The 13,709-nt window shown below is 39.1% G+C and overlaps 1 protein-coding gene across 1 annotated transcript in view; it reads right to left on the bottom strand.

Moving 5' to 3' along the window:
• The window catches only part of LOC106963069 (tetraspanin-2-like), a 19,899-nt gene extending 9,547 nt beyond the window's left edge, over positions 1-10,352 (bottom strand). Inside the window, exons 1-2 of the mRNA XM_015057781.1 lie at positions 10,157-10,352; positions 281-383 (exon numbers count right to left, since the gene is read on the bottom strand). Of these exons, the coding sequence (XP_014913267.1) occupies positions 281-383; positions 10,157-10,225 (172 nt within the window). The 5' untranslated portion in view covers positions 10,226-10,352. The remainder of the gene's footprint in view (positions 1-280; positions 384-10,156) is intronic.
• Positions 10,353-13,709: the final 3,357 nt, after the last annotated feature.

Genomic DNA, 13,709 nt, shown 5'->3' with positions numbered 1-13,709 from the left:
CACGTGCCATGCATTTCATATATATATATATATATGAAATGCATGGCATTTCATATATATATATATGAAATGCATGGCATTTCATATATATATATATATATATATATATATATATATATATATATATATATATATATATATATATAATATATATATTATATTATATATATATATATATATAGGGTGACACTAAAACAATAAATTGTATATTTTTTTTATAAATTAAATTACCCTTTATTACAAGGTGTCTAGATAAGCTAGGGTTTGGTCTGGCACTTACCGAGGAAAAAGGTATCTGGAGCCTTGCTGCCACTAAGAAGAGAAACAGTCTCTGGGTCAAAACGCAGCCAAAGTCCCACTGCCAGAACAAATGATCCCATTAACTGAAAGACAAAATGAAACACAAAGACATCTATTGCAACTGCAGAAAAAGATTGACACAGAATCATGCTATAGATAATATCTAAATGTTGTATTAAATTTTAAATATATCCTCATAAAAAAAAAGAGGTTTTCCATGTGTTCTTTAAGCATTTCCTGTATATTAACACATTGTGTTATGGTAACACACTTGAAATTAAAGTTAAAAACTAATTGCCACTCGCAAATAAATGGGTTTATATTCATGTGAAGCACATCCATGAGTATACGTGTTATTTTTGTATCATTAGCCCTGCAAAGACCTTTTTTCCTACTTCTCTTAAAATTGTTTTTTCACTAGTCCACTTGGTCTAGTCATTATATTTTATAGGAACAGAGTTATGACTGCATGGAGAGTAGGCGAGTACAGGTTACAGGTAATAAGGTACACCAAAAGCCAGTTTTAAAACCTCTAACATTTTCCACCACACCTTTCCCAGGTTTTAAACTCTAAATTAAGATGCCAGGGAAAGTCCCGAGGTGACCAGTTTATACCGAAAGAAAAGAGTAGCGCTGGACTCTTGACTGCTTGCTGCCGCACACTGCTCGTCAGCTGACCCAAAGGAAGGCTTTGTTTAATTCTGCATTTGTCTTACTTCTATTATTAAAGTGCAAATAGGTATAGACACATCAATAATTCATGTTTTCATGTTTTAAAGAGCAATTAGATTACATCATTCATATTAGCTTAAATATTTATGTAAATTGTATGCTATTCTGAAACTGTGGTATTTTATTCTTGCTGTGAGACTCTATGAGCTCATGGCCAAGTGAGAGTTGTAATGTGTTTAAATATAATTGAGAATTGGATAAATCTGGTTTATGTAGATACATAAAGAAGGTAAATAGATAAATAAATGAGAAAGGTATTTTTTTCACTGACCCCAGGCTGTTCATAAGAAATACAGGCAAATTAAGATGTCCATAATCAGTAAAGCCCAAACTGTTCAACTTTTGTTAGCCTTGCTATTTGCATTCGATAATAGATGAGACCACAAACATCCAGCAACAAAAACACTCAATCATTTTTATGTTTAAGATATTTATAGACCCATTTTCTACGGAACAACTACTTTTCTGTTAAAAATATTGTTTATTCACTTTATTAAATTATTTTTTTGTATTAAAAAGTGTTCCACAGCTACTTCCAACTTAAAAGTTTTAACAAAATGTTTTGACACTTGTATTGTAGATGTACAACTCTGACAACGCTGGCAACCACAGGCAGCAGGAAGAACATGTCATATCAGTGAAACAATCAACTACATAGATTGAATTATGAAAAAGAAATAGAATTACTGAATTAACACAATATTTTAAAGACAAAAAAGACAAGTTTAAATCAGGTTGTCAAACTTTTAAAAATTAAAGTCAATCAGTTTAGTAAGAGTTTTCAAAAATACCTTTTAACGCATTTATGTGCATCACAGAATGGCTTCAGACACTACAGAACTCCAGCCCTGATTTGTTTATGCTTATTTTGTGTTGAGTTCAAGATGATCTGAATCATAGACCTGATTCCTCTTGAAGAAGTGTGTTTAGTGAAAGATCCTTCAAATAAACAGGGACCAGCCCAAGTGGAGTCCTGTAAACAGCAAACTCCAAAAACAGTAATCTCCAGTTTCCTAATATAGAGAAGATGATTTCATTGGTGTCTCACCAGAAGCCCATTACAGACTATCCAGCTTGCCTAGAAATGTATCTTATATTTTCCTTGATCAAATTCTCCATCGGATACTGCTCACTCCATAGTGTGACAGATCGGAAATGTACTTGCAGTATATTATCCAATTGTCAAAGGATGTTTTCATCAACCTGAGAAATTTCCAGCAGCCTCTTTAGATGCACTTCTGACAGACCATTATCGTGAGGTTTTAGTAATGACTTAACCAATGTACCCAGAGGATAATTCAGTCTAAAAAGAAAAAGCCTTCAAGCTAAACGTCCTAACAACACGTTGCCTTTTTTGTGCACAGTGAGATAACTTGCTTACAAAATTACTGTAAATGGAGAGTATTCAGAAGCAGCTCTCACATGATAAGTCTGTGTCCCAGATACAGAATTTAGGTAAACCGCTGTTTGTGTGATGGCTGGCTTGGCAGTCTTCCAGCTCTGTTAATATATTTAGGAGAAACAAAGTCAAGAAAACCTCTACCAAATTTATTTTACTTTGAAATCTCTTGTTTACTCAGTATAACCTGTCTTGGTTGGGTCCTGCAATTTAAGTTTGTCTTTGTTTTGTCTCATGTCTTTCATCTTTTTCTGTCTACAATTCTTTCCCTGCTGCTAGTCCAGACCCACAGGTTATATTTCACAGCATTTTTCTGAAGTAAAGCCAGTAGCTTAGTTGTAAAGCATCAGAATAGGACAGGTGTTGGGAAGCCGGTCCTCCCAAACTGAGGATTTAGTGTCATGCAGGGTGATGTATGAGTAGGCTGAGCTCTTGGGGCTTCAGGATTATCAGGTCCAAAGTGATAAAGCACAGTGAAGCAAATACTGAGGATCTGTAGATTTACTGAGCATGTTGGATTAGTCTACAGATAGAGTCTGGTTTGCACAATAACACCTGACGTCGATGAAGTGTTCCAAAGATATTGCAGATTGTCGTTTTTTTTTATTTAGGGGAAGTGGTCGGTGCATGCTTGGTGAAAACACCGAACACAAGCTGATGTAATTGCAATTACTGTTAAAAGCTTTTTCAACAGCCGAAGAAGTGATTTACTAAAAGCATCCCCAACTCTGGCACTCAGGAGCCCGAGTATCCCAGAGGTCCCATTAACACTCGATCTGCTATCAGGCCTCCCTGCTCCACCCCACTTTGACCTCGCGTACCCCTCCCTCCAGCCCCTGACAACACCGTGGATCCCCCTTCGTCTACCCCACCTCACTTCAGCCCCTCCCTCCCAATCTCCCCAGAGGACAAAAACCCACTGTCTCGCTCTCTGACTGCACGCTTTATTACACAATGGGAGCGAAAGAGAAAGACACAATGAAAGAGAATATATGAAAATGGAAGGGAAGATAGAAAAAAAAACAGAAAGTCATTACAGAGCCCATCATCCTTTTTTTTTTCTTTGCCTGCAGACACAAGCACCTTTCTGTACCAAAACCCCATTGTATGTCGGAATATTACAAGGAGGAGACAAAAATGTCTCTGTCGAAGCTTTATTGAAGTTTTTTTCACGACTTAAAGAACTGGTTTTAATGTGGCAGCTAGAGATTGTTTTGTTGTGAGGGGAATTTCCATGAGAACATGGGTGGGGGTTGAGACAGGACTGTGGTCTTGGTCAGAAACAATCTGTGGCACAAAGTCTGGAAAAAAAACAAGAAAAAGAAACAAGCTTTACTGTATATTAAAGCAACATGACTGTAAACATCTTTTCAAAATCTAGCAGTAATTAGTGAGCGATTTAAGCTTGTCAAAAATAGTCCTATGTCTAACACATGTCTGGGGAAGCCAACATAGCGGCATATTAAAAAATGATGGGCAGATGGAGAATGTAAATAGAGGAGATAATTATGGGGGTGGGAGTAAATCCAATTGTACCCGGTGACAGGCAGGGCAAAGGCTCACACTGGTTTCCACCACGTAGCCGTGCCTGTTTGGAGGGCTGCGTTTGTCTTCAGCAATAATTATAACGTCAGTGAGTGCACACTGTCGGCAATCCAATTTATGTTAATTTGATGGGCCAAGTTCATGCTGTCACTATTGCGACAGCATCAACTGCAATCGGCAAACAAAACATAATTTCAGAATGAAAAACAGCAGGAGAGTCAGATGTTCTAGCATAAACCTTTTAGCTGTTTATTAACTTGGTGCCAGGTTTAACTTTGCACAGTTCTGAATCAAACGGGAAGTGGACGATTTCATAATGTCCTATTACACGTTTTTCAATGATTGAGACTTCAGTTGTGGCGAAATAAGTGTTGTTAAAAAAAAAAGCAAATAATACTAAACATACTATAGGCAGCTTTTATTTCCACACAATATGTGCATTTATCCAAAAGCAAACATTAAAAAAAATCTATTTTGTTATCATTCAACAGCAAATGACGAAACTTCCGACACCTGTAAACAGGTATTCCTACTCAGTAACTGTGTTGCACGATTCCTCTGTAATCCAGGGTTTAGACAAGCCTCTCCATAATGTTAATTGTATTAGTCTAGAACCAAGACACTTCCTGGTGCGTTTGGGGTCACTGTCTAGTTAAAATACTAATTTCAACCGCATTTCATCTTCAGCATTAGGCAACTTAGCCTCTTGAGATGTATTCATACCGAGTTGTGATTGCTGGTAGGCAGCATAAAACCTGAGACCAGAGAATGAGAAACATCCCCACAGCAGGAGACCTGAGCCACCATCCTTTACAGTGATTATGGCTGCTGTCATTTTGTGTTTTTCCCCCTTGAATAAACCTTTACTCAGATTTCCTTGGAGGAATGAATTTTAACCAGAAGATACAATGCTTCCTTTGTCCTTAAGGTGGTCTGGCCAGACTGAGGTAAAATCAACGTTTTTGAGTTTTACATCATGTTATAATGTTATCCCGTCATCAAAAACATACAAGGAGTGTTGCTTTGATTGTTTTCATGCATGTTTGTGAAATCTTTCAATCTCCCATAGCTGTCATTTGGGGGTGCCTAAACACTTGCTCATACAAAGTGCCACCTATTCGCCCGAAGCTCCTCGTTGGAGCTGCAGTCTTCCATCCTACAGATAATCCTGCTCCATGCCTTCACCACTCAGCTCCATCAGGCTAGTGGCAGCACTAATTAGCAAACACCTCGTGGAACCTTAAGTCTCCAAAGAATGGTTGTAAATGGCATAATGGAGCATTGGTGTGAAGACTTGCTGAAGGCACAATTATTTAAAGACAAACGGGCCAATCGTCAAGGTATCAAATCGTGACGTTAGATTTATTTTAAGTCATGTTTGATATACACAGTTTATAACAACTAAAGGTAATATAGCAACTTGATTGTAATTTATAACATTGCACAGCGTTCGTATAGCAATGCCACTGAGAAGGAGATTTTAGTACACAGCTGTTGCTCACATTTGCCTTTTATCGCTGTCTAAACAGAGCGAGAATGGCATCATCTCACTGTAAGCTTTCTCACATCAATGAACTTTGCAGAATCAAACACTCGGTGTGTTAGTGTCCAGAGTGACACCTTTCATTGTGTCTGGACTTACAAACACACACAAACCATATCTTTCACTTTGAATAACTCTGTCGTTTGACCAGAGGCAACAATGTCAAACCACACCGGTGTGGTGATCCTGGGTGCTCGGGTGGTTTTCCTGCTGCTTCTCGCTCCTTCCACCAGGGGCTGCCTGGTGGATGATCTCTGGTGGGCGTGACCAGGGACGCTGGGATCCTCACACCTGTCGGAGATTTTCTCATCTCCGAAGAGGTTTAAGAGTGGAGTCAACCAACACATCGATGCCAGATTGTTAACCAGTAATGGTACTGTAGGCCACCACTAGAGCAGTTTGTGATTCCTCTGAGAACCCTCCAGTGACACCTGTTGTGTTTACTCGTTTCCAGACAACCTCCTCGAGACGTCCTGGGTCACCCCCCCGAGGCTTTGAGTTCCTGGCTGTACCTGATCCTCTTACCCCTCGCCGGTTGCCCTCCTCGATCTGCCCCGGTAAGCTGTGGCCCGCAGCTGTCCGCCCTCTGACGCCGTCTGCTGGTTTCCCCCCTACACCGGCTGGGCCGCAGCAGATTGGCCCACCCGAAACGACCCAGGAAATACCAGTATCCACCCCCGCTTACCTACCGCCTGACGGTAAGATCGGTCCCGCTCATTCAGAACCCGGACATCCACAGACCTTTACTCATCACTCATCCTCTCTTCCAGCCCGTTCCTGCTGCCCAGTTCCTTGAACCCTGCTGAAGCTTTATTGTTTTGTTGTTTTTTCATTAAACATCTTTTACTGATACTTGGTTCTTTTGTTTCTGCATGTGGGTCAAAAAGTTACCTCCCATTATGACAACCGGTCTCTCTCTGCTTCACATATAGCATACTAAGGGACAATAGCTAAATTAGTAGCAAAAAAAATAGCTCTATGAAATGGTCAGAAAAAACTGTAGTTTTCATTATGAATTAAATTATGGATAATTTAATGATGCATGTGTTCCTTAAGAGGAATGCATGTTTTTCCTGATATTTTCCCCAATTACTTTCTGAGCTATTTAATTAATTCCACAGGTGCAAGATGAACAAAAAATATATGTATATATAATTAAAAAACAGTTGACATTCACATTAGAAAACACACTGACAATTTACTGTGGGTTAATTTGGAGAAAGCTTCTTCTGCAGCTTTTGAGCATAATGAACAGATGAGATGTCCTTGACTTGTTAATCACACAGGTTTAATTTTTAACTAAGGGAATCAATAAAACGGTGAGCAGTCATAGCAAGGCGTAAAACCAAAACAGTCCAACTAGAAAACAGATCTGGTTTGTTTTGCAATTTTTATTGCCGCTCTTAAGAGAACTCTCACAACAACACAGCAGTGTGATTTTTATAAGGTCATAGCAGCAATGTTAGAGGTTCTGTGAAGGTAATCATTGACCAAACACTGGCGACCTTCACCTCTGAGTTGCCCTTGTTTTGAATGTTTGATTAGTTAACAGCTTTCCGAATAACAGCTTGTCTGACTTTTACTTTCCACGCTGCAGATAAATGGGGGCACTCTACATGCTTCAGTCATGTGCAGGTGGGAAAATGTAAACTAAGTGAAAACAGTGGTGGAATTAAAACACACAAGATAGCAGAAGAGATTATTTTAGACGATTTGTGGCTTATGCAGATATTTATTGTATTCTCAGTTTTCTTCAGTCGCCCAAATCCCTTATGATAAACACAAAAATTATGCCGACTGCGACTTTTCTGGACAATAAAGTTTTTTAAAGGCGTAGTTACAAATTTTCAATGCGAGTTTCTTTTACAAAGTTTTATAAGAGGTTCATATCTTATTTGCAGCAGAAACTGTTCTTGATATCACAAATCACAAATAGTAGGCTGAAGCTAACAGGAGAGGGGTCAAGACCAAATTCGACTTTTTTGTCTTGCTGATGATGATTAACACAGAAATTGGAGGAAGGACATGATTTTCCACCAGGGGTCATCTTGTGTGAATTTTTTATTTTTTTTTTACCCCTAAAAATCAATAACCTATCCATCCATTCAAACTCCGTCTGTCTCAGTTTTGGACAAGATGCTTCACTTGCCTTACCAGCTGGTGATGATCAGAGGGCCTGGTGGCACTGGTGCACGTCAGCCTCGCCTCTGTCTGACTGCCCCAGGGCAGCTGTGGCTAGCTTCCCACCATCAGTCAGAAAAACAAAACAAAACAAAACAAAACAAAAAAAAAAAACAAAAACATCGCCGCCTCCAAAGTAAACACAAAAGTGTTGTCTGGAGGCACTTTCCTTACAAGGTGCACAGAGTGAAAAATTAAAATGCCATTCGATATCACATGCTAGCTGTAACAACCCTAGGACACTGATGTTTGAAAACAACATAAAAATGTCAGCAGAGCTCCCGTATAAAATAGTGAACTTTCCGAGCGACATAAGCTAAAGAACAGAATATTGTGCAGAATTACAATTAAAGAAGTTGTGCAGAGCTGAAGCTGGAAACATGTGCATGGACCGCATTCTTGTTTATAGTATAAAACCTATGTTTAGTATGCGCCAGATCCATGTTTGAATTAATCCAAGAATAGAGTCATGCTTTATTTTGTCTCTATGTAGTCAAATTCACTGGGAAGAAAAAACAATTCTATATATATTTTTGAGGAAACTCACTTAAAAAATGCTAACTGAGGCGCTGATGACATAGCAATTTTTTACTTCCTGATAAAATGGATTAAGCTGTAAATGACAATCAGGACCCATTGTTGGGCAACAGTACAAATTATCTTGTTGAAAAAGAGTTTTTATTTTTTATTTTTTTGAAGAATATTCTGCCAACAATATTGAAAAAGTTAACGATGTCAATGGTCAATCACTAGTAATAAAGCACAACATGCCTCTATGGAATGTAACTCTGTTATCATACTGATCTGTTTTATCTGTATCTGGGTCAAATTCCGGCCAACTGTCCGTGTTTTCTCTGTGAGCGCACAAACACCCACATAAAAATCCCTCTCAATCTCCTATTGACCTTCTTTTTCCCCTCTCTCTCCTTCACCGTTCTTATCCCTGTGAATTTGCATTGCTACGAATCCTACTTTTTACATCTGACATTAGTTTGTTTTCTATTTCTCCCAGCAGGCTGCTGCTGACATCCACACTCGGACATGATAAACGAAAGATAGCTGTGCATGGCGATAGAAGTCAGTGGAACGACAGCTGGGACCCTAAAGACTGCTGCATTCATGTCTCTGACAGGTGCTGCTGCTTAGCAGAGCTGACGCATCCCATTGAAATTATGCTATTGTCCTTTTGTCACAATGGATTCATTCAGAGTGCTTTCAGCCCTTCAACCACTCAGCAGATGCACATTAGAGGACTTCTCCACACAAACACAAAAAGATGTCTCTTGATCAGGAGGAAACAGCAGTACACACAAACATCACCAAACATAAATAAGGAAGTTTTTGCAGCAATACCTTTCATGCATTTTTTCCACTGGTATTTTGATGATTTATGTTTGGTGATGAGCTCAGATTCAAGTCAGGACTCTAGACAGGCAAATTCTGAAAGATAGTATTGAGTCCACTAAGAAGAAACATATCGATGTAAATAAAACCAGAAGTAGATTTAGGTAAAGTAGAAGTACCACTCATTTCTTCTGATTCGAGTCGACTCCACATCCCCAGAGTCAGAACAAAACATGGTGAAGTGTAGAAGCAATAGTTTATATGTTCCTCTAATCTGGAACAAACTTACCAACATCCTCCAGAAAAAATTTAAAAATGCTGAAACCTTTTAAATTAATGCTGTATTTGTTTAGAGTTGCCTTTGATTCATGTAAAGAGAAACAGACTAATAATTTGTATTGTAGCTTCCTATTTCTTGTCTTTTACTTGTGAAATGTTTGTCTATTATGTGTTTTTAACATTTAAAACACTGAATCTTTATTACTGAAATGAAATGTGGTATAAATGAACGTCAATGCAGGACATTATTAACGACAGACTGAACATTTTAATATTATCTGAGAGGACGACCATGCGACCTTGTCTTTATTTAAGAAACGCACCTGTTTTTGATAACGTAATTAAGTGCGCCCTCCACCTGAGAGCCCAAGAACTGTTGTTTCCAAAACATTGAAAAGGGCAAGTGTTGCGGTGGCACAGTCACTTCATTAGACCTTCGCGGAGTTTGTTAATGAAGCAACGTGGCGCGGAAGCCCAGCAGTTTGTTTTCCATGCCCTGTCAGTCTCTCTCTCCCTCTCTCTGGCTTTTCATTCAGCCTTCCTTTCAAAAACACGCTTCCCGGGGAAAAGGAGGGCGGGTTTTTTTTCTTTTCCTCTGTGGAAAATCTGATTTGTGCCCGGTGAGCCAAAACAAAAAAAAAAAAAAAAAAAAACCTCTAGACTGTCACCCTTCCTGCGCCGCGCAGGGCAATTTCACAAAGCATAAGCTAGGCAAAGCCAAAACTCTGACTATCGGATGCTTAAGGGGAGCAGCAACTATTCTGCACTGTTGCACTTGCTCAACTCGCATCTCTTTCATCCCGCAGCACAGCAAATAAGCGATAGGCACTCACCCAGAATATAAAGTTGAAGACGAACAAAAGGTACTTCACACATTTCATTCCTCCTTCTACCTTCCCCATGTCGGCTGGTTGATGGTATTTGTCCGTGTAAAATGCTCACACTGATGAAACAAACTCACAATAAGCTAACGGTCTAACCGAAAGCACTTAGAAGCGCGCTCTCTCTCTCTCTTCCTCTCTCTCTCTCTCTCTCTCTCTCTCTCTTCCTCTCTGGTACACTTACGCAGTACGCACACACACACACACACACGCACATAACCTACTACACAACACCGCAGGAGCCGCTTAATCTTTCCAGACCGCCCCTTTCAATACAGCCGAGGGTGGCTCAAGGGGAGGTTGAAGCTACTCGATGGAGACGTTGTTGTTGGTTGCTCAAGAGAGATATTTTCCATAGAAAGTATTGCTTATACATAGTCTCTTATGTTCCAACCTCCTTTTGATTCAAAGTTTCTAACCGTCTGTAGGCTAAGCTAAAGTGAATTGCAGAAACTCATTTCACATCATTGTTTCTGTTCTGTTTTTACACCACTACCTTTGCCATATAAAAGTGACAGTAAACTGTTAATATGTAATAAAGATTAACCATTGAACACTCAATGTATTTTTTTAAGACTGGAAGGTTAACTAGAAGAAGGAAATATAAACACAACTCATCTGTTTTCTCCAGCCCAACTTTAGTGGCGCATGAGACGCTAAAGTGTTTATGAATATCTCATTGTGCATTACTGTATTTTACTCATAGTTTTATTCTGCATGATATATTTTATTGCTTGTTTGGCAGAAGTGTAAACATTTAGGTTATTTTCGTTGTTTTTAAATGTGCTATGCAACTCAATTTGATCACGGTGTTGAGAAAACAAGAAAACTCCTGGAAAGAGTAATTTCTGCAACCCCAGTTAATCCAGGAATGTTTTTTTTTGCAACAAAATTACAAAATATACAATGCGTTTTGTTTCCTTTTTCAGCTAACATTTTTTAGTTGCATTTCCAAAATGTCACAGTGAAATTGTGCTGCTGCTCAACAGTTTCTTCTTATACTTCTTAAAAATTGTGGCATCCAGATAGATAGAAACAACTTTCCATCGAGATGCTCAGTGTAGTGAACACCTGAGGAGGAATCTGTTTTAACACTGATGTAACTGTTTCACTGTGTACTTTCTTGGCTCATTTTCAGTTTTTGGATGTTGAGTTAAGCCAATCCATTACTCCGCCTGAGCTGGATTTGACCTTTTTCCATGTCAGTGTTAATGAATTTTCCAACTTACCCCAACATAGAAGTTGCTAAGCACAAAGAAGATACAAACTAAATTTACTACTGCTAACATAAAAATAAAATATAAAATAAGCAGGGACTTTGATGGAGCAACTGAGAGTGCTCCATAAAAGTAAATGCATATTTTCCACAATGCCACAGAGAACAATGGAATGGATATCCAAAGAGCACTGTTGCTTTATTAGTGGCAATTAGGCCATCATAAGGAAATGTCCTTCTTGAGAAACAAAGCACTCTGCCATGCTGATTGATGGAGGGTGGAGGTGATTAGGCAGGAATGGCGTGATGGAGAGGGGGCAGGCAGCGAGTCTTGCACAAACAGGCCGCTTGATGTTGTATTGAAAGATTAATTATCCATGATACTTTTACTCTGTTCTGCCCCAGAACTATATTAGCTGCAAGTTTGCAAGCCTGTGCTTCCAGATCCAGTGGAAGAACGATGAAGTGTGGTTAGAGAACAGAAAAGTTTAGATTGGAAACTGTCCAGAGTAAAAGGACATGCTGATAAGACCAAGAAGTCCCAGCTTGTTTGTTGTGCCAGTGGTGGTTCAGTTGCTATGTTAATGTGGGAAGAAACAATGTGTGTAAGTCATGGTCTTAATGGGAACAGCTAGATGTAAATAGATCACCAGACCATTTATAGCGCATATGTTGTGTTGACTTAGGAGTTAGAAATAGACAGTTCATGGAAACATGTAGTAACTGTTCTTGTTCCACCCATATCTACTTCAGCTTCTCTGCCATTTCTGACGTATTTGAGAAAGTCATTATTCAATAAACTAACAGCAGAACTTTGGGATGTTTTGAATTTGAAGGACACTTTCTTTCTGTGGCAGTGCACCGCCCTCTGGTGGCAATTTCAAAGCTTCACATTAAGGCGACGATAGTTCTCTGTTTTGTTCAGTATCAGCTTTATTCTCCAAGTTTGTGCGCACAATTAGTTTGATTTCAGTTATGTTATTGTCCTTTTGCTTTCTCTCTCAAAGAAGATATTTGATATGCCGTAGTATGTATTCTTGTACATTTAAATATATACAGTATTTTTTTTTTTTTACAAAACAAGAAAAGCTTTAATTTGTGCAAATATGCACAATATTCATCTGGGGACTTTAATTGTTTATGAAGATACTCTGAGTTAAGAAAATGTCCATGTGGTATCTTACCTTTGCAAAAAGCAGTAGTGCCAGCAACTCCTGTGGCCAGTTAGTTGCCACATAAGGCGCAGTCTCAGACGGGCCTTCTTCCAGGTGTGAGGACCATGTCAGGTAGTTCGTAGGAACCCGAAGTAATTCACCGTAGACACAGTGTTGCTGAGGAGGCTAAGAGGAGGGAGTGTTGGGGGCGTTCTCTGGAAGTCTGCCACCATCTCTACTTGTGTCTTGTGTGGGTTAAGCTTCAGCTGGTTCTGACCACACCAGTAGACCAGCTCATCCACCTCCTGTCTGTGCAGACTCGTCAGTGTCCTGGATCAGACCAAATAACAGTTTTGTCATCTGCAAAGGTGGCACCACTGCTAAAGATTTTCAGGGACACATATATACCTTTTTTGGCACCAACTGCAATCAAGCAATTTGAATAAATGGCTCTAAGACTTTCATGTTGCCGTTGAGGAATTTTCATTCCGCTTCCTTACAGAAGTGTTTTATTTCAACCACGTTGGTGGTTTTTGAGCACCAACGTTATGTTGAAGCCACTTCACATTATCTCAACTGGTTCTAAGTCCTTTTGACTAGGTTACTCCAAAACCCTTTTATTTTTCTTTCATTTTATCTTTTCAGTTAGTCAGTAAACTTCTTATCCACCAATCTGTTTCACAGTTTGGTTAACTGGTAAAACCAATCATACGTTTTTCAAGGCAATTTTGGACTAAGTTGTAAAAGTGGTAAGTGGTATAAAAAAAACATAATCTAGAACCCTTTGCATATTTTCTGTGATTTATGCTTCACTTACATACTGTTATGCACTTTAATACCTTGTATAACTTCACAGCTGCTGTTGCAGGATCAAAAGGAGGCAGTGGTCTGTTAGTAAGTCTCAACGCATGTCAGTAGCTTCTGCCAAATAGAGTTTATCTACAGTCAGTTTCTGAAAAAAATAAAAAGAAGAAGAAGAAAAAAATACCTTTGATCACACAGGCTTGGTATAATGATGTTTCCTGGAAACACACTGAAAACTTGTTATACTGGAAGAGTTATGTGTGAGGGAGCAGTATTAGTGATGGTGAGAGAACAGCCAGGCACCTGGTGATGTGAGGAGAGGTGGGGAATC

The sequence above is a fragment of the Poecilia latipinna genome, unplaced genomic scaffold (assembly GCF_001443285.1).
Source record: "Poecilia latipinna isolate Pla-1442-1.1 unplaced genomic scaffold, P_latipinna-1.0 Scaffold1491, whole genome shotgun sequence".
Lineage (NCBI taxonomy): Eukaryota > Metazoa > Chordata > Actinopteri > Cyprinodontiformes > Poeciliidae > Poecilia > Poecilia latipinna.
The sequence above is the reverse complement of the archived record's forward strand: the minus strand, read 5'-3'. Positions and strand labels throughout refer to the sequence as shown.